Genomic DNA, 27,797 nt, shown 5'->3' with positions numbered 1-27,797 from the left:
CTGAGTTAGGGTTTTTCCCAAAGGTGACCTTTGGGAAGCTAAGTGTCAAACCTGTCAACCAAATTGGCTCTGAGTGGGTTCATCATCAGCCGTTCCATTACTAGTCAAGCACTTAAGCCCTTTGTGTCACCCAAGAATCCCTCTGCCTTCCCAGGACAGGTCTTCTCAAACTGGACACGTTTCTTTCTAAGTCTATATAGTGACCAGTGAGCAAGTGGCTATGGAGCCGGGTTGAGGCAGCAAGCCTTCCTGAGCGTGGCATCTCCCTGGCAGACCAGTGCGATTTGAGTGCATAACACTGGGGCGACTTGAGTATATGAAGCATCTGTGTTGTCATTTTTAAACTCTTTTCAGTAGCTTCCAAATGATGTTTCTCCCAGGCATGAGAAAGGTGGTCTAGAATGTTAGCTCTGTACGAAAATGTCACTTGAATGGATCCAGTTATAAAACTAAAAATGATTCCCATTACCACTCGCTTGGATAATCCCGTTTCCAAAACTATCAATCGTGGCTAACTTTTGGTGACTTTCAGACACACACACCCCTCTAATAATATAACTCCCCTTGGAGAAATGAGCCTTATGAACCTTATGAAATGGTCCCTTAACAAACAAAAACGTAATGGTAAAGGAGAATCTGAGACCCAGCAAGGTTATCCAGCCTCCGATGACCATTTTTAGCAGTTTTATGACCAGGCTATTACATGATTCAATGTCTGTGGCACTCATCTAACACACATGGTAAGAAAAATAAGAACATCTCAAGTAGAAGGTAAAGGGGGCTATGTAACCAACCCAAATCTTTTGACGTTCAAAAAGTAAATGTCAGCAAGTCATCAATGAAAAACTTCGATGTTTGGCTATGGGAGGCACTTCATGTGTTACTACTCTTAAGCTGGTTACTAAACTCCACCAGCAAGCACAAAAGAGCAATGCTGGAGGCACGCCCAAAGACCAGGTATTTAAGCAGAACATTCTGTGACATGTGCACTGACCATGAAGGGGCTCTTGACTTCACACACGCTTCACCTTTCTACAAGGCAATGCTGAAACAGCTTCTAAGTGTGGCAGACTGGTTCTCATTTTAGAAAAACACTTATAGCCCACGACACTGAACAATCTAATTTATACAGTCTTAATAACAGGCGATACACATTCATTTATATAAGTTGGGGTTGGAGAACAAAACCCAAAGCATGTCCAGTTGTTTCCGCCTGGAGTCAACAGCGTCAACTGGAAGTGGTGGGGGCTATAGTTTTAGAAAGAATTAAGAGTGTCAGTCATCTAACGGTAGTCAGTGTGTAACCAAATGATATTAAAGAAAACCACTTTTGATTTTCTTTATGGACTGCCTAGATCTAGAGAACATGTTACCTGACAGTCACCCAACTAATGCAAAAGGTCAAGGGTGAATTATTAGCAACCTGCAGATAGCCAGAAACACCGGCCCAGCGAGGGCTCGCCCCGTGCAGCCTCTGAGTCTGTGCCCACGGTAGAGTCCTCCCTGTAGCTAATCCGCTAGAGTCTAGACTGTTTGCTGTTTGTTCTCCGTGCAGCCTGTCCGTTTTCAGTAAGTGCCTCTCTGCTTTGGTCAGTCTTGCGCTCTGCTTCTCAATGTGCTTGGGTGGGGTGGGGGGGTGTTGTTGTTTAGTTTCGTAGGCTCTCACTGCCTCCAACTCTTGCACAGAGAAAAGTGGTGTGACTCACAGAGGGCCAGCTCGGCGACACGGACAATGCAGAATGAAATGAAACAAGTGTCCGAGACAATTTATAAAAATGGCACATTTATTGCTACAGAACGGTCATGTACATGACTTCATCGAATAACTACAGATGAAAACAGGTAATGGCCTAGACCAAGCTGGGTTTGTTTTTTTGTCTCGAAGGAGCTCCAGCACACGACCTGTTTGGACACGTCTACAAATCAGAAATACACCAAAAACATGAAAAAATCGAGGCACTCAGCCACACATTGAAAACAAGGTGTAACTGTTTATCTTTTTTTGAAATGTTTTCCCTTTTTTTCTTTTTTTTAACAATTTTTTGTTTTAATGCTGCAGCTATGTGTACAGTCGCAAAAAAAAAAATTCCCCACTGCGACCTACAACTAAAATAAAAAAAACAAACAAAAACAAAAACCGACAACAAAAAGCTACCATACAGCTTTCATCTCAGTAACACATGGTAAAATAACATCTTTTAAATAGTAAAATAAAGTAACAAACTTTTACTCATCATGATTCCAAAAATCTACAAAGAAGAAATATTCAGAATCTGACATTTTGTGTGTGTATGTGTGTGCATGTATGTAATATTCATGGTATAAAAGGATTGCTCCTGCGAAAAATAAGCCAAATATATTTTTTATTTTTAAATTTAGGGTTTTTTTCCTACTAGGGTGTACTACAGTCTATTTTATAGCAAAAAGAGCACTAGACAAACAAAGCTTTATAACAAAAAGCCAGGCACTGATAACATGGTAAATCTCTGCTTTTTTTTCTTATCTTCACTTAATTGCATCACAAGTAACAAGAATGAAAAAGGCCACAGTTCATATATGTTCACCATTACAGATGTGTCTATAATACTTGAAATGAGTATGGCAGAACCAGCACTGCACAAGGATGAGCCCACGTCAAGTCCCAGGAGAAAGAGCATGTCTCTAAAGAAAAACAAACAAAACCAAAGCAAAGGAAAGCGTGGCCCGCAAGGCCCTGGTGCCCCATTGTGCTGGAATTCACCTGATCCCATCTTCACTTGTTTGTTTCCAGTCTCAGCCAGCAGACTACATATTTTTTTTGTGCTTGTTTATGCGGAATCGGTTTCTTTCCTGACTCAAGTTCACTTTTGGACACAGATCATATTTTCTGCCTGTTGGATGCAAAGACGAAAGTCCTCTTAACCCCAAGACTTGGTTTGACTCCCCCGCCCCACCCCCACGCCTCCCCCCTACCACCCACCCATCAACATAAAAACCACAAATCAAAATCAAGAGATCGGGAAAAGTGAAAAAAAAAAAAAAGACAACAGCAAAAAAAAAAAAAGGCATTGGAAGACTGAATCAGAACAAGTTGCATCACTGGGTGGACCGACAGTTTGTATAAACATTAGTGTTCCTTGCAGCTACACAGAAGACAAATGGTAATAAATTCTAGATGAACAGATCCCTATTCTGCATATTCATAAATTACTTGAATGTGGAGGTGGATCAACTGCTCCAAGATGCTTTTCAAAGTCCAAGTGTCTTTACGCAGATCCCCAAGTTAAATCCCATCATCTCTAGCGTAGTCTGGAATTGTTGTGCAGTACTTTTTATCCTGGCTTTTCCTGAATCTCCTTTGAACATCCAGCGCAGGATATCAAGGTCTTAGTTGGGCTTCAGAATCAAAAAACAGAGAAGCCCAAATCCCCAAACATGCATACACCAGGAAGGCCACCTTCCCTTTCAACTTTGTAAGAAGAACACAACCCAATTAGTAAGGAGAGGTGCGGACTGAGTTTCTCCAAGCCAAGAAGTCGGGTGCAGCTTTCTGGTGGCTGTTTAAAAAAATATTTGTGTGTGTGTCTGTGTCTGTGTGTGCGTGTGTGTTTATCTCCAAAGGGAATTCAACAATAGATGTATTACATTCTGGAATAATTAATACATCAAAGCTGGTGAGTGATTTATTACAGATTTTACTCTGAGAACAAAATGTAAAGCACCAATCTGAAAAATAATCAAATGGTGATTTTTTTTTGCTTGGTTTACAGATTTGAAAACAAAAACAACCCCTCCCCCAAAAAACCCCACCACCCACAAAACCAAAAAAAAGTTCATTCAGTGCTATAAAGCACACCTTGATGATAACATGTATCAAAAGTGCCTTTCTTAAAATGCACATCAGTGCAGGGAGTGTTTCCAGTTCCCTAAAGAGTCAACACCTTGCTTTCTTCTGTATACTGATCCTGCACTGATCAGCATGTACCTGCATCCTACATGGTATTGTTTCTAGCGATACCCGCGCCTTGGCAGACTGTACATAACGAGTGCAGAATGAGCCACTAAAAAGAAGTCTCAAACATACCGAGGAAACAAGTACACAATAGTTTCCATCAATCAGGAAGGAGAAGAGGGAGGGTGAACGTCATGTCCTCCAGACCCTGCTCCGGGCCCCTTAGTTCACACATTTCACAGGAAAAAGCCCCCAGACGACTTCTCAGGAAGTCTGATTTCTGCTTCTCCTACCATTTTGAATCCACCTCCACATTTTAGGAACTTATCAACAAATCAAAGTATTTTCGTTTTTATCACTACTGAACATATTTACAGTTTTTAACACACACATAGCTAATCAAAATGTTTATGGGTTTGCAAAAGATGACCACGTGGTAACTACCTTATTTGTTCTTACATTTTCAGAAATGAACATAAAATTCAGATTCTTGAAGCTCACTATTTAAATGCCTTATTCTTTTTAACCCACAGTTAAAAAAACAGAAACAAAACAACAAAAGCGGATACAATGTATTAAAACACGTAACAAGAGTCTACATGTAAAAATATAACTTTTACATACACAATTTCAAAATAATGATACGTTTGCTTGCCATTTGTTGCATAAAATTTACAAACGTATTCCATTACTATATAACTGGCAAAACAGGAGAACAGATGGAACATTTAGACCATTTCGATGGATTTATGGCATTTTACTCAGTGCTGATAGGTGGAAAAACTACTTGAACAGGGATTTTTTTTTCTTAATACATGCCAAGATTGTGTGGCTGTAAAAATAGAAACGAGTTAGAGACAAAAGGATGCTGACAAATACTTAACTAGGAGCACTATTTGTTTACTGCACTATACACCAAAGTCAATCATTATAAAGATTCACAATGGAAGTTGGTTCAGTTGTGCCCAGACGTCAAAGCTAGCCATCGGAGGAGATGCTGGGCCATAGCTTGTTCTGTGTGTCTGTCAAATGTGTTAAGTATAAACCTCATTCATACTGGCCAGAGAAATACTGCACTAGCCCCCTCCTCACAAAAGTGCAACTACACGCGTTAGGACTTATAAGGCTTGTTATAATGCTGCATGACGATTGGAATATTGGCATTTTTCAAATGAGGGAGGAGGCAGTTAAGTCATCTACATTTTAGTGAACCCATTTTGAAGGAAAAACAAAATCAAGAAAGCAACAAAATCAGTCAGCTCTGTCACACTACTTGAAATTTTTCTCATTTGATGGTTTTGAACTATTTTTTTGTTTTTTATTTTATATTTTTTGTGGTTTTTTTTTTCCAAAAATCTGACCATGTATTCAGAAACGCCTCACTGCACACTACTTCGGCTACACATGTAGGTAACGCTTTAATCATCTTGTAAATCACAGCCACTTTGATTATGTCATGTTTCCGATGATATAAACATTGGAAGGCACAGTGGTAATAACATTGTAGCATTCTAACCTTGTACCTCTGAAAATCCCAGCATAGGGTCACATATGCAACATTACAATCAGACAGACTCCGTTTTTTAATTTTTTGCCATGTCTTGGTAATGCTGCTAGTAATATCTACACACAATGTGACTTTTAAGTCCTGTGTTCCCAAAAAGACTGGAGAAACAACTTTCTACTTATTTATGAATGAGAAGCAACACCAGGGTCAGCGTTTCATCCTGCCTGCACTACCTCTCCGGAAGCAGAGTTGGCACTACAGGTTACGGTAACGAACCAGGGGAAGGGACGACGGAAAGAAGACCCAAACCAAAACACCTCCCCCACCGGCCCCCCCACCCCCACCCCAAAGGGCGGAGAAAAAAATTCCGTATTTACAGTAAAATCTTTTCTTTTAAAAAAGTTAATCAGTACTATTTTTTTACAGGAGAAAAAGTCTGAAACAAATGAACAAAAGCTTACCATAGTCACTAAACTTTTAATATATATTTATATATATATTTATATATATATTTGTCATAGGTCTATAAGATCCATCTGTTCTTCCTACCCCCTAAGGAATGGCTAATGTCATCACTTCGTTGTCATCAGGACGTTTGCTGGTTTTGTTACGAGGGCAGCCGCGCTTCCCCTTACGTGAGATCCAGTAATTCTAGAAACACTAGCTGACTTGAATACCAACAAGAACGTTCATGTCGTTTTCTTCAGAAGTACACTTTTTTTTTTCATTATTGCAAGTTTACAATTTTTTAAATTAAATATTTTTTTTCAGACTTACAAATTAATTATATTTTCTTTTATTATTATTTTTGTTCCAAAAGAAGTTTAGGCACAAATGCATGGTTCCACAGTGTGGAGAGATTGCCATTCTGTCTCTGGGCCGGGTCTCAGCCTGCACGCGCTGCTCTGCACATTCTGAATGATATGTTAAAGAGGGTCGCCCCTCAAGTTGCACTTTTTTTCCCGTTCCTTTTCTCTCTCTCTTTCTCTTTTTTTTGTGTGTGTTTTTCGGTTTTCTGATAATTGGGAATGCTGAAACCTCTTGCGTCTGTGATTCATAACTACTCAGACTTGTCTTATATTACAAAAAAAGGGGTTTAAGGAGAAGTGTTTATGTGGGTTTAAGATAATACAGCTGTTAAGGAAGTGGTCTCTTGATTTAATGAAGCAATGTGGCAACTTGGACCTGAGGAGGGAGAAAGAGAAGAAAAGGCATTAATACATTTATGGAAGATAAAGTGGATTTTAGTGCGCGTGCGTGTGTGCGTGTGTGTGTGTGTGTGTGCATGTGTGTGTGTGTGCGTGCGTGTGTGTGTGTGTCTGTGTGTGTTTTAAAAAAATATTTTTCCAGCGGGTGAAGGGAGACAGCGGTCAGTGTAAGACATGAAAAAAAATCAATAAATTACCAAGGGTTCATGGGGGAGGGCTGTTACCAAGGGCTCAAGTAGAAATGTGTTGAAAATGATGATGGCAACATACGTACAAATGTGCTTGACACAATGGATGGATGTATGGATTGTGCTAAGAGCTATAAGAGCCCTCAATAAAATGATTTAAAAAAAAATATCTATTTCCCAAGAAGTGGAAAGAGACCAGCTACTATGTGGATGGCAGCCTGGCATTCGTGGGGGCTTTGGAAGCGATGGACAATGCACTTGCCCTTCACATCTGTCCCATGTGATTGGATGCGTCTCCCATCCCGGGGTGAGGGCCAGCCAAGGAGAGCGGGGGTGGCTCCGAGGACACCTTTTCTTCCTCCCTTCTCTTCAGGCAGGCGGCTTTCGGATTCAGGTTCCTTTCTGTGGAGGGAGAACACAGGCAGGTGGCGCTGGGTCAGTGTCACTCGTGGTTCTGGATGCGCCCTGTCACCCAGGTGTCCATCCCCCAGGATGAAAGGTGGGCTTGGCCAGTGCATGGGGGGTGGGGTGGCATTTCATGAGGAACTGATCACACTGTACCATGGGGGGTGGGCACTGGCGCCAGCTGTGACAAAGCACTCTGGGGGCTGGTGAGGAGCATCCCCAGCCCTCCCATGACCAACAGTGCCTGCGGCTGTAGCCCCACACTGTCTTCCTTATAAGAGGAAGGAGCCCGGCACTGCCATGGTCACTCACTCAGCTGCTAATGGAAAGGCTGGTTGGGGCACCGTGGAAGAAAGGCCTGGCCTTCCGCTATCATCAGGACAACAACCCAGAAACCTGAGGGGGGCTCTGCTCTGCATTATGGGGTCACGATGGGTTGAGGACCGGTTCCATGGCAGGCAACCACGATTGAAGTGAGAGCAACAGGGCTCCGGGCCAGGCTCCGGCTGGCACGTCTGCACAGCTCCTCAGCCCCCCAGCCCTGCCTGCTCTCCGGGGGGTGGGGGGGTATGGCAGCACTGACCTCGGACCTGCTGCTCCAGGCTGAGGATGACCGCCACGGCCTGGTGCAGGATCAGGAGCTTGGTCTGGGGCTTGTCGCTCTTGAGATGAAGCTGCACCATGCGGCCCAGCTCCTTGAAGGCCTCGTTGATGTCGCGGACCCGCAGGCGCTCGCGGGCATTGTTGGCCATCCTCCGCTCCTTCTCGCGCTCCGCCTTCTGCTCCGGCGTGAGATCTTCGTCGTCGTTATTGCTGCGAGACAAAAAGGGACGCGGCCTTTTCTAATGGCGTGGGGGAAACCGGGTGTCTGACATTACCGTTGTTGGCGCTCAGATGTTTCATGAGCAGTTTACCCTCTCAAGCCATGCCCTTGGCAGGCGTTGTTACCAAGTCGAATGGGAGGGGCTTGCTTTTAGAATGCCAGGACTGTCCACACACAAAAGGTGCTAGGCTCTCTTGAGCGTGAGCCAGGAGCAGGGACATTGGCTACGAATTTAAGAGCTCAGAGTGTGCCCGTCCCTACGGGGGGGTGGGACTGGGGACAGGGGACACTTACTGATGAGGTTGCACTGTGCAACCAGGCCTAATCGCGCTATCAAACCTGCCTTAACTTACTGTGCATGACCACAATTCAGAAAGATGGCCCAGTGTGAACTTGAAAACCCAAACCAAACAAAAATCCCATCTGAAACCAGAGGGAAACAAGCGATTGGGAAAGAGAGACAGACAAATTTGGATATGTTCAACTAACACATCAAAGCCAAATGTCAGACACAGCAATGGGCAGAGAAGAGGGCTGCAGAGCCAGGAGGGAACAGCAGTCGGGGAGGGGTGGCCGGGCTTCCCCATGAACTCGTTTCAAAGGCGGGGTCCATCCAGTGAGTCTTGTTTCGTCCATGTGTCCAACGAAGGGTTCGAAAAATTGAACGCTTGATGGCCTTTAATGCCACGAATCTTTCCAATCTTAAGAGTTGAAGAAACTCACTTTGTGAAATGCAAAATCATAAGTGCGCACCCTCTGACTACTAGTTAACAAGCCATCCTCATTGTCTCAGGCCGTGTGCACTGCAGAACGACTTGGCTCCTGGCAAAAGCATGGTCGGACCCAGTAGACCCTGCCAAGGAGAGGCCACTCGTGCCCTCTTCAGAGCATCACAGTGACAAGACAGACACTTTGAATGGAGGGCAAAGAGGAGGAGGCATCCAGAAAAGTGAGTGATACAAAGAAGCGAGCGTGGCAGCAGGGTTTGAAATACTTCATGGGCCACTATGCAAACACACCGAGAGGAGGCACACATGACGTGTCTTCCACAGAAGAGCAGAACCAAGAACCACCAAGTTGAACACTTCCACCTAACAAAAGCAAGGCCCTCCGTTCTTCGAGACTCTCTACTGACAAGACTCACTCACTCCCTGAGAGATACTCTATTAACAAGACACATGGCACTCTGCTGATAGGCCCCGTGCCCTGGGAGCTGGAGGGGCGACATGGAGACCCACACCAGCGCTGAGATGCTTCTGCTACTGGATCTACAAGACTTCCCATCCACCGGCTTGTGATCTTCCTGCATTCGGCATCATTGCATGTGTTGCGTGAGTCTGCCGAGGACTTTATAGATTGGTATCAGATATATGGCTCATATTGGACTTAAGGACTTGATCTGGGTGGGGCTGGGATGTTTTCTCCATATTCAGTTGCTCTTGTATATAAAGCTCTTCCTTAGTCACACACAAAAAAAGCGCAAGGACTTTTTCTGGGTATAATGGATGCCAAAACTGAAGCATCACTGAAAAGTGATGCCCCCCCCGCCCTGCCCCATTATGGGAACTACCGTGGAAGGGTGCCCCTGTCCAGACGTTAACCCAGAGGCATGGGCTCCCGTGAAGCAGCAGCAAGGATAGCTGCAGGAGACGCTGAAAATTAGCCTCCATGAAGAAGCCATCACTCTGGCGTGCTGGCAGAAGGAAGAGGATGGATCACAGCCTCTCAGAGGGGGAGGGCACCTGGGAAGCCTATTCCACTATTTAACGGGGGCTGGCCTAAAGTGTAGGGCACTAAGTTTTCTGTCGTGGAAGCCATTTCTGGGAGACTGCCAAATGGCAATGGGGACCACACCCTGAAAACCCGATCATGGAAATAGGGACGTGGTCTTCTTGGGTGCGAAGTTCCTGTTGAACCTAAACATGATGCATGTAAGTCAAGGGTTCGTGGTTCCCTCTCGCAATGGGGAAAATTGTCTTCTAGATGGGACTGCTGGGTATTTGGGAGACAGCCATCTGAAAGGAGCCAATTGGAAGGAAAAGGCCCTTTTTCTCTGTCATCTTCCTTGCTTCCTCTGATGATCCCTTCCCAACCCATGAGCTTGTCAGGGCCAAAAACATTCATTCAAGGTGGTCTTAGTGGCACAGAGGATTAAGTGCCGGGCCGCTGACTAGCAGACGAGCAGTTCCAATCCACTGGTTTCTGTTCCCGTAAGAATGCACAGCCTTGGAAACCTGAAGGGGCAGTTCTACCCTGTCCTGTAGGGTCACGGAGTTCTACCCTGTCCTGTAGGGTCACGATGAGTCCGAATTGACTCGAGGACAATGGGCTTTGTCTTTTTCCCTCCATTTTTGTACAGAAAGTGCAGTTGGTTTAATTTTCAGACAAAAATCTAAAGGGAATTGAGGTCAAGAACATGGTTACTGCAACATTCCTAAAGCATCTTCTTACCAGATTAGAGTTCACGTTCAGGAACTAGACTATGGCACAGAGATATCGGACATTTGAGAAAACTTAACCAAGGGTCAGAAAAAAACATATAGCAATTGAGACTGTGCTCTTCAAACTATAGTATGTTTGCGATAAAACCTGGGATATCGGCATTTTCTCATATTAGACAGAAGAAGAAAAAGTTACAGTGTTCACATAGCTTGGGTTCCTCTTTACTATGTCTATGATTGCTTTTCAGAAATAACTTAGGCAAGAACATTTTGGATCCAATTTGTAGAATAAGTTTTAAAAGCCAGTTTGCATGCGAATCGATGTCAAATTATTATTATTCTGGCGGTGTGGAATTCACCTTGGGGCCAAATTCAGAAATGCAAAGGCATTTCGGCCTCACTAGAGTACAGGTATCTCAAACAATACTTTTAGTACTTCTAGAACCGGCCTTTCACTTGCTTTGCAGCTGTGGGTTTACCTGCCAGGAAAAAAACGGAATCGTTTCTTCCTGTTCTGTACACTTCATCAAAGTCCAGTAAAGGAATTAAATGAAGCGACAGTGTTATATACTGTTACCTAGATCTTGACCTAGTAATTGATTTGATATCCTTCTTGTCGTCGTCTAGTTTCTTGTCCTCGGAAGATTTCGTGTCCTGCAGATTCTCGTCACCCTCGTCGTCGGATTTGATCTCGGAGCTGCCGGACGAGACGCTCTGTCCCTGCAGGCCTGGTGGCATGCCTATGGAGAGAGAGGGGCACCCACGTGAGCCTCCACCACGGCCCAGGCTGCCGGCTCTCGCGTTCACACTGGGGCCCTGCCAGCCTGCTGCCACTGGTGAAGTTTCACAAACCGCACCTGCGGAAACAAGTTTCCCCCGCACTGGCTCTGAGGTTAAATTCTATTTTGCAATCTTTTGGAGTAGATGGTAATTTCACTGTCTACAAAACATCAACTTAATTGCAATGAAAATCATAATCATGAAAATCACACACCTCAATGTTCTGATTAAGAACCCAAGTAAATATCAGCTATTATATTGAGTTTCTTCCATATGCAATGATTTAATAGAAAAATGTCCTTAAAATATAATTCCCAGGGAGTGCGCTAAATGGGTGCAGTCAAGACTTCAATAGATACCCTAATGATATTCTGAAATTAGGCTCCTCTTATTCTCCAGGCGTAATCAGCCGTGACAAACGTACATATGGAGGCAGGGAGCTGTGCACAGGCGGCCTTTTTGGCGTTCTCATGGCTCACCTTTCTGTTCAGGGCAGGTGAGAGTTTGACCCAACGTGGCCAGGTGCTCTCAGGTACTAGGTCGGCCCTTTATTGGCAATCTGGGCTGTCTAGAACCTTGTCACCCTAAAGGTGGCCGGTGGACCAGCAGCATTCTGAAGCACCTGGGAGCCTGAGAGAAACGGAGAAGGTTGGGTCCGCCTGCAGACCTACTGAATCAGACGCTCCTTTTAACCATGTATTGTACACATCCATGCAATCTGAGGAAGACTGATCTATGGCCCAGGGCCAAGCCAATCGTTGTGTAAAAGGAGCAAACCAAGAAAGTCATGTCCCGTTTCCAAATGGGCAGACATGTCCGTTTACACGAGGGGGCTTTAGAAAGTTCGTGGGAAAATGGATTTTCCTATACAGTTTTCGAAGCCCCTGTGTATAATTAATACTTAGATGCCTATCATGTTTTATAAGTTACATATATTTTTAAAAGCTTCCATCTCATCCGGAGTGGTCATGTTATTACTTTCAGGGTAAAGGTGAGGAGATGAGAAGGCGTATTGGAAGTTTCTCCCAGTCCACTGGCCAACAAGTGTGCTGAGTGTGGAACTCCGGTCCTGCCCCAGGAGATGGTCTCGGGGTCACAAAATCCACGGGGCCCAACAGTATGAAGCAGTCAGGAATGGACTGGATGGCTCAAGAGCTAAAGCCGCCCAACCCAATTCCATGTTTTAAAGTGCACCTATGGTTCCTTCAGCACATTAACATCAAAACAAAACAGTCTCCTTTCCATCTTATTCATTTGGAAATGCCATTTCTCTTCAGGCCTCCACTAACCACATTAGAAGACCCGAATGAGTAAGATGTGGAAACAGTGAAAATAAAATTTCCTCCCATCGTCCGGGCGTCTTATGCCTGCTGAACTAGGACAGGGGCTTCCAAGGAGTTTTGAGGAAAACAGTGACTGCCGAAACACAATTAGCAGGCGGAGTCCTAAGTACTTTTCCGTTGGCTTATCATCTTTGTGCCCAACTGGAGGCCTGGGTCTCTGCCAGTGCTTCCTGAGGGAAGCACGCCAAGGCAGCTTGGTACCCGACGCTGAAGTCACCAGCGCCACTCCGAGGCCAACCTACCTCGGTAAGGATCCTGGGGTGGGTTCAGGTCCGGGGAAGTGGCAGACTGGACAGGCAGCTGTGGAACCGGAACCTGGTTTGGCACAAGAGAATGGCTGCCTCTCAGGGCCACACCATCTTCACGGTGGGCCCCCACCTGCGAGAGAGAGAGAGAGAGAGAGAGAGAGAGAGAGAGAGAGAGAGAGAGAGAGAGAGAGAGAGAGAGTCCGCGGTTAGCAGGGACCAGAGAGAGGGGCCACGAGCTACTTTGAGGCAGCCAAGACCTGGTGAAAGTAAAACAGTACTCCTGACTACATTTCACTAGAGGGCGCTGGAGGACCATGCACGCACCTATAGTAACACGCAACACTCAACGCGCAGCGAGATGCGGGGCTGCCGTACATTCAGTGACAAATATGGCAGAGGAGCTCAGGCAGGTAAAACGTCAAATTGTCTCCCAGGGTGCTGCAGTGGAGCGCACTGATTCGTACCCATCTGTCTTCTATCATGTCCGCCAACAGATCTGACAATTATCTTAATGCCCATATGCTTAATTGTGGGCTTCTCAATTCCCCCATTGCTATCGGAAATCCTACAGGAATTTCAATTTGGCATTCGACTTTCATTTCAGGGGATAAGATTCTCAGGCCTGCCATTTTTCCCCCCTTCCATAATGCCAGCTAAGCCTCTGACAGCGGAAGCTACAGCAGTACGGGACGTAGCCCCTGCTCGGTACAAATATAATAAAATGTCACCTGGCTTTCCCAAACTGGCAGCCCATTCCAAATTAATGTTTACTGTATTTCATCAGCTGCAGAGCTCCAAATCCAAAGGGGGACCATGCCTGCCAATGGCACCACACCGGAAAATGTACCAATAAAGGTTTTATTAAACACACCAGTAACGCCATCATTGCCATGCAAGGATGTTTGGACATTTTTCCATCCTCCCGCCCCCACGAGTCTGATGCTAGAGACGCCACACCGTACACACTCTTTGTGCTTCCAAGATGGAATGAGCGCGAGTGGCGTGAGGCCCTGGTTTGAATGAGACGCTGCTGAGGGTTTTAACTGCTACTGCTGACGATGCGGGGGGGGGGGGGGAGGCAAAGACGGCAAGTGGGGGGCAGGCACAGTGGCAGTGATCGCCGACTCAGAAAGATGTGTCCTGAAGCAAAGGCAGTGGGTGTGTCTAGACCTGGAGGGCCAGGCAAGGAGCGCGCGTTTTCCTTTTATTTCCAAGCTACAGAGTCTAGCTCTTCACTCAGCCGCTTGCTTTAAGTGAGCATTTACGGAAGGCGGGGGTGGGGTGTCCCCTAACAAGATTTATTTCCCGAGTTTAACACGGCTATGGATCCAGGCGCTTCATCTTTCCAACCCCAAATCTGAAAACCACAAAGCCGAAGTTTTCACTCTTTCCCCGAATCCCATCTGAACAAAGTCATTTTCCAAAGAACGAAGCAACAAACTTCGGAACCAGACAACAATGGAAGCCCCGTGAGTCCCACCAATGAAGCAGCCCAGGTTGTTTTAAAGGTGGCATGTCTGTCACTCCTCTGTACTTGGAAACAAAAGAAAACCAGTGAAGGAAATCGTGCACGCTGGTGAGCCGTGAAGGAGAGCAAGCACTGAGAAGCGTCTACAGGCCTGCGGACAGGCCTAACAAACGGCTGTGTTAGCCCGAGAGGGTGGCAGAGCCTGGTGGAGTCTACGCCAGGCATGTGTACCTCATTCACTAAGTTTGGGGGAACCTGGCTCTCTAGCCTTTATATGGGGGGGGGACTTCACTGGTTCAGAGACCCCGATGACCTCCCCCAAGGAGCTCATTGATGCGTCTGCACATGGAACAATGACATGCTCTGTCAATCCCACCCATGAGTCTCCAGGTCAGCTTCTGCGAATCCTTCTCACACATTTCCTGCAGTGGTCAAGCCTTGCTCCCACCCTCCCTTCCACCTGACAGGCGCCTCCCCCATTCACCATGCGCCCTTCTCCCCCTTCTATCTTCGTTCTCCTGCTGTACAAATGAGTGATCGTTAGATTCTGTTTGGGTGTTGGTGTGTCATTTCTCTATCGGTGCTTGTGCAAGCCCGATTCCTTCAATGATTATCTTTCAATCTAAGGTGTCAAGCTGGAGGCACGGGTTTTACTGGCTGTGATCAAAGGGTAGTTTTTGAAGTGTGTCGATCAAAGGTAGCCTCAATCATGACCGTAGTGCTGATTCACACTTAATGCTCAAGGGCCTTCGTTTCTCGCAGCCCTGCAAAAGGATTATTAGGAAGAAGCAACAAATCTGACCAGAGACGAGAACACCTTCACTTTCGAATCATCCTACTGACACTCTTCATCTGGTTACTGTCCTCCAGTCGGCTTCGTCGGCAACATCGGGCTTCTCTCGTGAAGACGTTACTCAGATATCAATACTGAAGCTCCTCTCCCTTTTACCTTTTTCTTTAAAAAAATTTCCAGATGGTATTGCGATTCGTTGCCAATGGAGAGAAAGAAACTCCCCAATTGATTACCTTCCCGCCTCTCAATTTTTGAAAGACAGCGTAACGCTACAAAGATTATGACACTGAGTATGAGGAAGAGCTAGGTTGTGATTCTCCCTGTTTTCTTTGTTAGCTGTATAACCATGGGGCAAGTTATTCCGATGCAAAATGAAACAAATATATAGGTTACGGACAACAAATTCCAGATTTACTCTAAGTAGTAGCAATAATCGGTACAACAATTGATGCAAAATTGGTGTGGTATTCAATAAGGGGAGTATCGTTTGTGTTTTAACTGAAAATACTGGCATGCTGTCAGAGGATAGATAATAACTTGAGTTGTGTCCCCTTATGATCACCTTTGTACTTTGTTTCTATTATATTCACATCTAATGGACTTTAAGTCTTTCTCCCACACAATAACACACCAAAAAACCACCTCAAATGACATAGAAATATAGTTGAGAATACAGGTGATGCAACTTTATTTTTGCTTGATTTTAAGCACATAAATTGATTAACTTAGTCATTTTGGATATCATCCTAAATAATGTCAGTCATTTTTCATAAAAGAAGTTGGAGACATAGTTATCCTAGATGCTCTAAGGCAGTGGTTCTCAACCTGAGGGGGTCGAACAACCCTTTCACGGGGTCGCTCGATTCATAATAGTAGCAGCATTACAGTTATGAAGTAGCAACGGAAGTAATTTTAAGTTTAGGGAGGTGACCAATACATGAGGAACTATCTTAAAGGGTCACGGCATTAGGAAGGTTGAGAACCACTGCTTTAAGGCCTTACTTATAATGTACATGTATCTCAGGACAAATGAATGAATGACCCAAGATGGGTCCGGATCTGTTCGGGAATGAGCCCGAGTCTCTGCGTCTGTGAAGCAGTGCTCCGGTTTGAAGAATTAGCTTTCCTCTGCTCGTTTCCATGCATACACAGCATGTCCTCGCCTCGGTGACTTCTATCAGAAGCCTTAGTTCTGGTCACAGGGGGCCAGGCCAGAGGAACAGGCTTGATAGTCCAGACGTAAACCTTCACATATAACATGGTCAATGGATGGTGGGGAAAGCAGAGTCTACTCAATAAATGGTTCTAGGGAAATTGGATTTCCATGTGCAGACTCATGACAACGGGGTCCTTGCCTCACACCACACACAGAAAACAACTTCGAAATGGTGTGTAGGCCTAAATGCGCAAACTGAAGGTAGGACACTCTCAGAAAAGCAGGCCAGGGTGATGCTGTCAGGGCCTAGCATTCCACAGTACATTATTTACTATAAAAACAAAAGCACAAATAGTAAATGACAAAAATAAATAAATAAGGGCTCATGGCTAAGGCAACACAGCAGAAAACAACAAGTGATGGTGAAAAACTGGAGAAACCTTATCCATTGCTGGTAGAAGTGCAAACTGGTACAGCTTCTGTGGAAAAGAGTATGGCCCATCCTCAGAAAATTTCAATAGAACAACAAAAGGATCTAACAATTCCACTCATTTCTATGCCCAAAGGACTTGAGAGAAGAGGCTCAACCAGAGATCTGGACACCAACATTCACTGGAGCAATATTCAGAACAACCAAGAGGTGGAAACAGCCTTCATGCCGATCCACGAATGGATAAATAAAATATGGTAGAAGCGAGTCTCAACGGGCTATGGTTCTCGCAGCCCCACAAAGGATTATCAGGAAGTAGCCACAGATTTGACCAAGAGACGAGAACACCTTCACGCTTAGAACCATCCCAGTAACGCTCTTCAGCCTTCGCCGGTATCCGGGACATCTTTGAAAGTTAACATTGGGCATCTCTCGTGAGACAGATTCAGTTGTCAATACTGAAGCTCCTCTCCCTTTTCCCTTTTCTTTTAAAAAATAACTGCCTTTCTTTTAAAACATTAAAAAGACATTAAACTCACAGAAACATGCCGAGCATAAAGAGACAAAGATGGCATGGTCTCAATTACATCGAGCACTTTAATCAAAGATTCCATAGAAGAATCTTGATCAAAAGGAAGAAAATTCTGTAAAGCATAAGAGTGCAGGTGAACCTCTCAACTCTTGTCCAAAGAAAATCCTTAAGCCTTAAATAAAAATGATCCCCTGAAACTACCTTGAAACCAAGCACATTTTAGCTTAACTAGTCAAAAAAACAGAAACCCAAAACCGGGCCTATCTCTAGTGCGATGGTCATTTAAGCACACTATCTATATGGGATCAAAGGACAACAGATGCTTGAAAGGTGAGCTAGGGGACAGTAGGAGGCAGCAAGTGTATGTTAATGAGGGAGTTACACCTCTCTAAAGGACCAGGGGACCGGCTGCCCAATGTGAAAAAAGTCGCTACTGTCACTACACTGTCCACGGAGAGACTGTTGAATTGGTGTCCACGCTGCTGTCTGTGAATTGAACAACCAAATAAAGATTAAAAAGAAGAGATGAGCTGTCAAGAGTCCCATATAATGATGCTGGAAACTGCATTCATAAAGACTATTTAATGACTGGATGCCGTAAGATACAATAAATCAATCACTGTCCCTCTGGTTTGAAAATAGGAGACCAGGAGAGGAAGGGGAGGGCTCGCGCCGACCCAGCACTAGAGTAAGTCATGCACAGAGACAAGAATCCTGTCAGCAGGCACGCAGGAACACAGGCCTCGGGTGACATCCCCTCCCCAGACAGAACCAAACTCACTGCCATCGAGTCGATGCCCACAGCCACCCTACAGGACAGGGTAGAACTGCCCCTGTGGGTTTCCCAGACCAATTCTAGAGGAGTAGAAAGCTTTCTTTTTCTCTTGCCAAGTGGCCAGTGGTTTTGAACGGCTGACCTTGTGATGAGCTGGTCTACATGTAGCCCACTATGCCACAGGGCTCCGCACAGACAACCCCTACTTTCAGTGCCAGGCTTTGGACCACTGCTGGCAGTCAACAGATCGAAGTAGGAACAGAAAAAGTGATGGGTCCAAGTCCTGGAATGGAAGGCTTGGGAGAGGTGCCACGAGCCTTTTCGAGAGCCTGACTCCAGAGACTGGACTACTGGCAGGACTGCGAATAGCCACGCCATTCAAAGAAGTGTGCTTGGCTGTCCCTTTGAATGCCATATTCGAGGAGGGCTCCTGGCACTGTATGAGAATGTGCCCTCCCTTCGAAGGGACTGCACCAAACCCTGCTCACAAGTTCTGCCTCACCGTCACCTGCTCGTGATACCTGTACAGCTTGTCAATCAGCGAGGGATCGCTGTGCCTTTTCTTGCACGAAAGTGAGGTTCCAGGAGAACCAGCTGCACCTGTCCAAGTCGGGTCCAAATTCTCAAAGACACGACAAGGCAGGATCTCACCATAAACAGACACCAGGGTAACTAGGGGACAGCAGACTCTGACCATCTACAAAGGGAGTCGAAGGATGCGGCTCCTTTTAGAAAACCCGCCTGTACACGAAGCTCTGCATTCTTAACCTTTTCACATAGAGAAAAGCTTAGGAAACAGTTAGAAGCCAGTTCAGGAAAACAGCAGATCGGTACCCAAACTGACTGTCTGGGTCATTAAGAAAAGAGTTTTCTCTGCAGTTTTTGATCTTTACCCAGAGAAAATGAAACCCTCTGAAGCGTTCGATAGCTAACTGACTGGTGGAGGGTGCGTTTGGACAAACATGTGTTCCCTTCGTCCCCCCACCTGGTACTGTTTCAGGGGCTGGGGAAGGAGGGGGAGTAACGCAGAGGGGTCCGCCCTCGGAGAGTTTCCGGGACTCCACGGGATGGATGCTGGGCCGAGGGAGCTAGTGCCGTAGTTGAGGACCATCTCTGCTCGCTCAAGTGGAAGGTGAGTGAATAAAAATTCCTAGGACTTGGGTTTGGACATGGAATGCTCTTGGATCTCGGGCTGTACTGAGTCCAGATAGTCTCCTTGTAGGTCACGAGCCACGGTCGCTTCATGGCCTCCCTCTATCAGCCCTCCACGGTTTGACAACGCTTTGAAGCTGTGCAGAGGGCTGCCAGCCGCTCCCGCCTCAGACATGGGGAGCCGGTCCTTCTTTGTTTTCTGCTCCTGGTCTGGAAGCTCCACAGAAACCTGTTTACTTTGGGTGACCCTGCTGGCTTTTCACACACCAGAGATGCCTCCAGTCTCACAGCAATGCACAAGTCGGACCAACGGACGGGCCAGTGGTGTCCACGGGCTCAGGCAGAGGGCCTACTGTGAGGATGGTACAGGACCATGCAGTGTTTCAGTCTGTTGTGCACAAAGCCATGGCCAACTCGATGGCACCTGCCATCCCCACCACCATCCCCACCACACCAGCACTTCTGCCCCTCTGTCTTCTTGCCCCTTCGGACTACAGCCCAGGCTCCCCCTTCAAGGCGTCTCATGACCATTCTCTCAGGCTAGGTCCTGATAACCCCTCTCTGTTTAGTAATTCTGAGGACAGGGAGCCAAGAACATCTGACGATCTCGCTTGTTATGTTGAGGCAGAAGGTAGTGTGGCATGAATGGGCCACCCCTGGGGTCCTCATCTGAGGTCCAATGAACTATCCAAGGAGGAAGGGAAGCTGGGATTGTGGGGCCCGCACATGGCTGCCTTGGCCTGTTCCTCTCTAGGGCTCGGCCAGTCATATCTGGTTAGCATCTTACATACAAGGAGCTCAGGTGAATGCTTGACTGCTCACTGAAGGGCAGGCGGATTGAGCCCCTCCGCAGCTCCAATGGAGAAAGTCCAGTGACCTGGTCCTGTAAGATGGCTGTCTGGAAACCCCTCAGAGGCAGTTCTATTCTGCCTCCCATGGGGTTTGGATGAAATCCACAGCACCCAGTGGTCCCCACCCTCCAATATACCCCCTTACAGGCAGGTTACCTAGGTTACACTGCATCTCCACTCAAGTTACATTCAAATTCCGACACAGCTAGCTCAATTCTCCTGCGTAAATTTAATAATAATTACCACCTTTAGATGTGCTTCGCTTTTTGCATCATTCAAGTACGGTATCATTTTAAGAAACCTTAATTTTGAGGAAGAGTCTATAAGCCCGAAGCACTTTTAAATCACAGAAAGTATGACTTTAGGGGCTTGGAGGGACGTTGGGAATTGGTTAGGTTAAACTTCTCTTGGTTTCCCGGGAGCAAGAAAGCCATGGCCAAGAATGAGTAAGTGACTTACCGAACGAATGCCCACTTAAGAGGGCGGTAACAGCGTGGGCGCACACTCACATATGGGAGGACTCAATTTTTTACCTCCTTGGGTTTTTGTTCTAAAACTCTGTGTGTGTGTGTGCGTGTGCGTGTGTGTGTGCGCGCGCCTATACAAGAAGCCCCGAGGAGTCCGGGGCCTGTGTGAGGTGACTGCAGCAGAGAAGCAGCTTCAGGTATTTAACACTTAAATGATCAAGATTAGACGGGGTGGTGGGGTGGGGAACTTTCAAGACCTGGAAAGACAAGGCTGGCCCACCAAGTTCCAGTTCTCATAGGTTTCTTATAAAACTCACTCTCTCTCTCTCTCTCTCCCCCTCTTTCTCGCTCTCTCCCTGATATGAAAATCATTTAAATTTTCTCTACTGTAGAGGGGGGTAAAAAAACCAAAATGTAACACAGTTGACCAACTAGACCAAGGGCAAGATGTCTAACTAAATTACAAAATGTCATATTTGCTGCACCCCCTCCAACATAAACAGATTTAAGAGATACGCAGTTTGCAAATCAGGCAAGTGCTGGCAAGGCGGTTCTTTCCACGCTGATGCGGGAGCATCCTGGTAAATATCCTCATCCTTATACTCAAGCTCACGACAAGCACCACAAACAAAAAAGACATTCAGTGTTTTCGCTCCCTTTGTTTCCAGGGAGTATTGGGAAAGTAATTATTCTGTTGTATTTAAGAGGCCTATTTCATGGATGGGAAAATGTATTAAATTTCGTTTGGCAGTTATTCAATACTTGTTAATGTTATCTCCAGAGATAAATGCTTCAAAACAGGCTTTCAGACAAGGCAGCTACTTCCCTGCTACCATAATCCTCCTAAAAGAGGGCAGGGTGGGAACTCTGCAAACTTGCTTTCCTTTGCTCGGCCACGTGACAAAGGCAGAGCGTGTCCTTTCAGAAAGAAGCCACCAAACCGCCACGTGATTACAGCCATCTTAGTGGGTACCCCAGGCTCGAAAGTTGTTGTCAATGGCATTTCGAGAAACAACAAAAACGTTCTTTGTGACAGAGTTTTTTGGTGGGGGTTGTGTTCCCTAAAGGAGAGAGGGGAAAATGTGACAAAGCCAATCCTTCTGGTAACTTTTGCTTTTCTCTCTACTCGTTCTGCCTTCGACCCAGGCAGAAAGGTTTGATGGGTCTGCACTGTAATCAGACACCCATCGACAGAGAAAACAGTTGTGGTGTCTGAACTGTAATCTCCCCATGAAATATCAATTATGCATGACAGCCGTCGAGCGCGAGAGCTCCGTTTCAACTATCTTGCCAGGTCTCGGTCATATTAGAAGGAAAGCAAACGCATTCTTCGCAAAAATGTGCAAAATACCACCTAGCCCCCAAGGGCAGGGTCTTGTGACCATGGGGGAAGTGGCTGCCCACACTTCTTTTTTTTAATTTCCTTCACGGCTCACAGGTGGGGACTGGGAAGTTAACAAAATGGCCGTGGTAGTTGGATACTGAGCGGGATATCACAGGGGAAGAGCGATTTGGTTAAAACTCCCACAAAAACCCGGAAACAAGAGAGCAAAGCAAGGTCTGCCTTTGACACCCAGGCTCATCTGTGGGGCGCAAACCTTCACATCTGCGTTTCTTCAACCACAATATAACGTCAGTGTTTCTCAGTTTAAAAGCCATCGTCTGGTGTGGTGAATCATGTGCTCATTGCCCGGGAAGAAGCACGGGAAAGGATTCACTCCGTGGTCAGATCACCAGTGAAGGGCTCTGGTTGGGATTCTGAGCGGATTCCACAGAGCCTGGTTACAGGAAGACTGCAGTGGCCTGGGAAACACCTCAGTTTGTTTCCTGCCTCCTTACGTGGAGTTTACGGAGGAATTCTTCCTGTGTCATTCTTGGGAGCGCTGCTGAATTCTTGCGCTAATACATCCCTTCCAGTAGGATTTCACCATGGTTCTAACCGACCCTGACCTTGGCAGGGCTGCTGGGCCATCTGCCACGTAATCCCGAGGCTGGCATGGCAATGGTTAAGACGAATGATTCTGTGATGTCATTTGAGGAGACACAAATGGCTGGAACCTGTTATCGGTTCACTTTTTTCGGTTCTAACTCGCAAGTTCCATCTATTGAAAATGGTTTCATTTCTCTCCTCTGTATCTGCCCCACCCACCCCCATTCTCTGCATCACTTTCCTACCGTGGAAACCCTAACTGAATGCAGCCCAGGAGGCTGCATGGGCCCAGCGCCCCCAGACCCATTTAGCAGACTGTAGGTGTGGTGAAGTTTCCTCATTACTTTGAAGTGACCTCTTCTCTTCAGGGCATAAAACCAACAAAAAAAGGCAATAAGATACTTGATCGGCCCTCGGAATTTTGTCCACATCCAGGGCTGGCCCACCTGGACGAGTATACACTCGGGACATCCCCTCTATACAAACTCATACCAGCCCTGATGGTCTCTCACTGGCCACTGAAGCTCCCCTGACGGGCACGCCACGGTGTGGATCCTAACAAGCTAGGGATCCTTTCAAGGACTCGGAATCCAGAAGGCTTACTTGTGCCCAGGCACAACCAGTCTGTAGACTAAGGGGCAGTAGTCCAGCAGAAAGAGGCAATACTGTGTGGATTGAAACAAGGGAGGTGCCAGGGTGGTGGCCTTTCACCGCGTGGGCTTATTCAGTCAGTAGGCGGAGCTAGTCAGCTGAGAAGCTGGACCATCGAGAGAACCCCGCTTTGGGACAGAAAGGAGACTGAGTAAGAACCCATGATGTGCAGGTAGCCCAACCTTGCTTGCTGAAAGCGAGGAGGTCTGAAAGCAGGTGCTGGGGAAGATGAGAGACCCAGCCTTCAGGGTGGGGAGCACCACAATCGAAAACAAATAGCCCCACACCCGAACCAAGCAGTAACATGGTGCAGAATGGAAGACGGAAGAGGTGCAGGCTGGCATTTTCTGTGGATCCGTACTCGACGCCCAGGGATGCAGCAGCCAAGAAATCAAAGAGCATATTGCACTGGGCTGCCGATCTGCTGCCAACGGACTCTTTAGAGACGCACCTTGGAGGACTACCGTGACCAGACTGTTTCCGAACCCCTCACATGCACTTGAAAGCTAGACAGTGAATACGAGTGAATGTCTTTGAATTCGGGTGTTGGGGAGAACGTGCAACCTATCACGGGTGCCAGATGAATGAACAAATCCGTGCTACGCAGCGCAGCATAGATGGCCCCGAGCAGCAAGCACGTTGAGACGCCGTCTCACGCACTTCGACCCTGTTCTTAGGAACCCCGGCAGGACAGCCTGACCAGTGAAGTGGAGGGCAGTGAAAGAGAGGAGCCTCCCCACGATGGGCTGACACAGTGGCCTGCAGTGATCGGCTCAAACAGGTCACGGCGGTGAGGATGGTGCAGGACCGGGCAGGGCTCCGCAACGCTGAGCCCCGGTCGTGGTGGTACTTCACAGCTAGCTTTTTAAAAAGAAAACAGGAAAGAAAATATCTTCTTATTATTCACAAAACATGAGCTCATGGTAAACTATTTGGAGCGGATGTGGACATGCTGTGCTAAAGAAAGGTCGTCTAAACATCAAGCCCTGCTGAGTCCCTGGCCCCTGTGGGCTGACTTTTTCAGTGCTGTCTTACTGCCTATCACTTGGTCCCTTGCATGCTAAGGTCTGGTCCTGGCTTTCCAGTGTTCTATGGATCAGGTCTACAATCCCCACCATGTGCTTCCCTGTTCAGCTGGACCCTGGGCACCAGGCTTGTCCCTGCCCATCTTTCGCTCCCGCAGGCTGATCCTTCCCTCCGCGCTCACAGCATCTCATCTGCTCAGCTGCACATCACTGAGCCTTCAGCAGAAGCCCTCTCTTTGCTGCTTCCGCCCTTGCAGCTCGCAGATCACCTCTCTAGATGCCACAGGCGGCTTTCTGCTTCTGTAAACATCTACACCCTGGGACACCCGCAGGGGGGCGGGGGGCAGTTCTAAGTTCTACTCTGTCCTGGTGGGTTGCTACGTGTCAGAATCAATTTGAAAACAGTGAGAAAAAGCATTATTAGGAAAGAGTAGAAGGATCATGCGGGGTGTCAAAGACAGGGTGCCAGGAGGGCTGGCATACTTTGATGAGAAGGCAGCCTGAGGCGGTAGGTGATGGGCACAATTTTGGGGTTATAAAACGGGGCAAAACGAAAGACGGCCACTGATAGGGCACACTAATAGCACAGCTTCCAATAAAAATCAGCTTCTATTTTTATGCTGAGCTCTATCTGGCTAGCTCGAGCACACACACACAACACGTACCCACATACATGAAGCAGCAAGCAGGGAAGCTCTGCGTGTTAACATGTGTTTTCAGATTGTCAAGCTACATATTTCTGACAAAAAGCAGGCTTCTGCGAAGCCCTTAAGAAGCCCCCAGCGCATGGCTACAAAGCGAGCAACAGGAGAGCCCGTGGACACCGAGGGCACCTCGCGGCGGGCATCGCTGGCCCAGATGACCCACCCTCGGTTAACTGCTCGGAGGCCTTTCATCTCGCAGCTATAATACACAGTAATAGGTTCCATATGACCGGTGGCTCTGCTATAAATAAGATCAAAAGCAAAAGCAAGGATTTAATAAAAGAAAATGACATTAAAAGTAGCATTAAATCAGGGGGGAGAAAAAAAAAAAGCAATATTCTTTAAGAATAAAGCTGCAGAGTTTGAAGCTGCTCCCAGTGTCTGAGGAGAAGCCACTCTGCACCGAGAAGTCGGGGTGTGCCAACGGGCGCTTGTGTGTGCTGGAGGGGCAAAGGCACGGGGCAGGGGCGGGAAGGGGCAGGGAGAGGGTGGGCAGAAAGCAAGTCTAGCTGCAGAAGGCACCATGGGGGGACAAGCAGATGACCACCGGCTACCCGTTGCTCGCCCTTCCCTGATGGTGTCCGTGGAGAGAGACTTATTGGTGAGCCAAGAGGTTCTCAGGGAAGTGGAGCAATTGCTCAACCCTAGTTCATGAGTTCTGAGAAAGGAAGTTTTTTTTGGCAAGGCATAGTGACTTGATAGGAAGAGCCAACTTCCCAAACAAATTTTCTTCTCGTTCTTTTGGAGAGAGAGAGAAATTACAATGTTAATCCCTATTCCCTAGCCGATCAACAGCTGCGTGGACCTGCAGCTCCCAGGGGGAAGGGGTGGGCTGACTTTCATCTCTGGGTGGAGGCGAGGAAGGGGATGGGGGCGGCGGGAGGGCTGAGTTACCTGGCGTGCAATGGACTTTAGTGATTCCACATGTTTCTCACTTAGCTTTTGCGTAACTGCTCGGGTCTTGGTTGTGCCTGCTCAGGTCTTGTTTCTTCCTCCCTCCCCCTCTTCGCCTTGGAAGGCTCCCCTGAATTCCGAGGACATGTCGGGAGAGCGAGGCTGACTGGGCTTCCTGTGGTTGGGGTGATTACAAAGGACATGCCAGCCTTTGCCATCGCTGAGAGGCAGTGCCTGGGAGCCCGGAGAGGGCCATCTTGGTTGCTTTCCATCAGTGTGTTCATAGAAAGTTTATCTGCTGTGTCGTCCTCCGGCAGGGAGCAGACTTCTTCCCACAGAAGGGGTCAGAGTCAGCTACACCCCCCTACCCAACCCCTCCCTCCGCCAGCCTGGCTCACTTGTTTCCAGGCACCTGCTTTGGTGGGTGACCTCAGTTCCACACCTCAAGACTCAGACATTTCACCAAGCAGCTTTTTAAACAAAAACCAGCTGTTTCCCATCTAGACTACAGGGGGAAGGGAATTGGGCGGCTTACAGAAACATTACCCAGAGACTACGGTTGGCCACTTTCACACACTCAGCTCCAAGAGGGCCCAGTCCTGCAGAGGGGGAGAGCCATGGCAAACGCAAACTCGAAATTAAAATGTGCAAACTCAATACCCCCGCTTCGAACAACACGTCCAATTAACTGCTGAATGTGCTCACTGTGTCAGGGACGATGCTTCCCAAAAGGTGTCGCTTGACTCCTATTTGACAGCTCTTTTGGTTCGTATGTGCAGATGTACGGTGGTAGAGGAAACCGTAATGGCTGAGGCGGTGACAGTCAACCAGGGAAGTGAAAGCCCTGGCATGGCGGGACGAGGGCTGCCACCGTTTATTTATTTGGGGTCTTTGTGCCAAAAGCCACTTGGTCTGCACCCTCCCCTCGCCTTATTCTGAACCCATTTTAACCCGTCTGTTTCTAAGCAGCGAAGACGTGTGTCGATGTGCAGACGACTTTACAGCCACAGCACAACGGGGACCCACACACGCGTGCGCACCACAGGCCTCCTCTTGGCTCTCCAGCATTTTCTGTTTGGGTATGAATGACATAACCCAATTACTTCATGAGCTGCTACTTTAATTTCTCAGGGTGGAAAATTCCAGGAGTGGATTTAATTTGCATGTGAGAAAAAAATGCATGAAAGCCCGCTTTTCCTGTGGGCTCTCCTGTGGAGGGAAGGAGGCCAGTTGTTTCAGTGCTGGACTGAGGGGGCGGGAAGGGGATGGTTAGACTGCTTGGCTGTTAACCAGAACGGTGGGCGGCACCAGATGTGCCTTGGAAGAAAGGGCTGGCAACGGATGTCCCCCAAATGCGTTTCGGCAAACTACGAGTGCAGTTCTATTCTGCCCTATGTGGGGTGGGGGGTGGAGTCACTCCAGGGTGAAGCCAACTTGATGGCAGCTGGGACCCAGCCTGGGTGAGATGCACGGCCTCCTATCAGTGGGTGTTTGTTTGTGCAGGTAGAGAGGCGCATACAGTGTCATTACCCACCAGGGTAAGGGACGCATGGGGCAGAGGCTCCCTCCTGCTGGTCTGCGCGTCCTCACCAGCATGTGAAGGAAGGACAGCCGACAGAGGAGTCACTACAGATGTGCATGTTCTAATGTACAGCCTGAACCCCCTGCCGTCGAGTGAATTCCAAAGCGTAAAGGAAACAACAACGAAACCCCCAAAATCTGGACACCTGGGATTTGCTTTTTTTAGAAGCCCAGAGAATTCTGGATGAGACGATCCAGTCACAACTGACTACCTGGCTTCTGGGCTACAGGTTGAGCACTTGAATAAAACATGGAGTACGGACCAAAGGAGGGCGCACTCTTCCCGCGAACCCCTGCAGGGAGAGAAAGGTGTTTACTGCTTGTCCGAGGCTAAATCATCCCCCTCTATTGCGATCTGCAAAGCCATTGGACTTCTGTTTAAAACTTATTACAGAAATGAGGATTCTGAGCCTGGTGGAACCAACTAATTCATGGTTAAGAAAAAGTCAACAAATCACCGTTTCCTTTGTTTTGGTTTTGTTTCGCCTTTTAGGGTTTCTTAAACGGGTACCCC

At 47.2% G+C, this 27,797-nt stretch overlaps 1 protein-coding gene across 27 annotated transcripts in view; it reads right to left on the bottom strand.

The window, feature by feature from the left end:
• Positions 1-1,766: 1,766 nt before the first annotated feature.
• Positions 1,767-27,797, bottom strand: part of TCF4 (transcription factor 4) — a 399,157-nt gene continuing 373,126 nt past the window's right edge. For 20 of the 27 annotated variants that reach the window (XM_075532963.1, XM_075532953.1, XM_075532952.1 and 17 more), the window contains 5 exons: positions 12,869-13,004; positions 11,081-11,243; positions 7,823-8,052; positions 7,097-7,236; positions 1,767-6,623 (listed from right to left, as the gene is read on the bottom strand). In XM_075532963.1, coding sequence (XP_075389078.1) covers positions 7,100-7,236; positions 7,823-8,052; positions 11,081-11,243; positions 12,869-13,004 — 666 coding nt within the window. In that variant the 3' untranslated portion in view covers positions 1,767-6,623; positions 7,097-7,099. The remainder of the gene's footprint in view (positions 6,624-7,096; positions 7,237-7,822; positions 8,053-11,080; positions 11,244-12,868; positions 13,005-27,797) is intronic. The other 7 variants (XM_075532960.1, XM_075532959.1, XM_075532965.1 and 4 more) reach the window with 1 other exon arrangement.

The sequence above is a fragment of the Tenrec ecaudatus genome, chromosome 15, assembly GCF_050624435.1.
Source record: "Tenrec ecaudatus isolate mTenEca1 chromosome 15, mTenEca1.hap1, whole genome shotgun sequence".
Taxonomy (NCBI): domain Eukaryota; kingdom Metazoa; phylum Chordata; class Mammalia; order Afrosoricida; family Tenrecidae; genus Tenrec; species Tenrec ecaudatus.
This window is presented reverse-complemented; position numbering and strand designations above follow the sequence as displayed.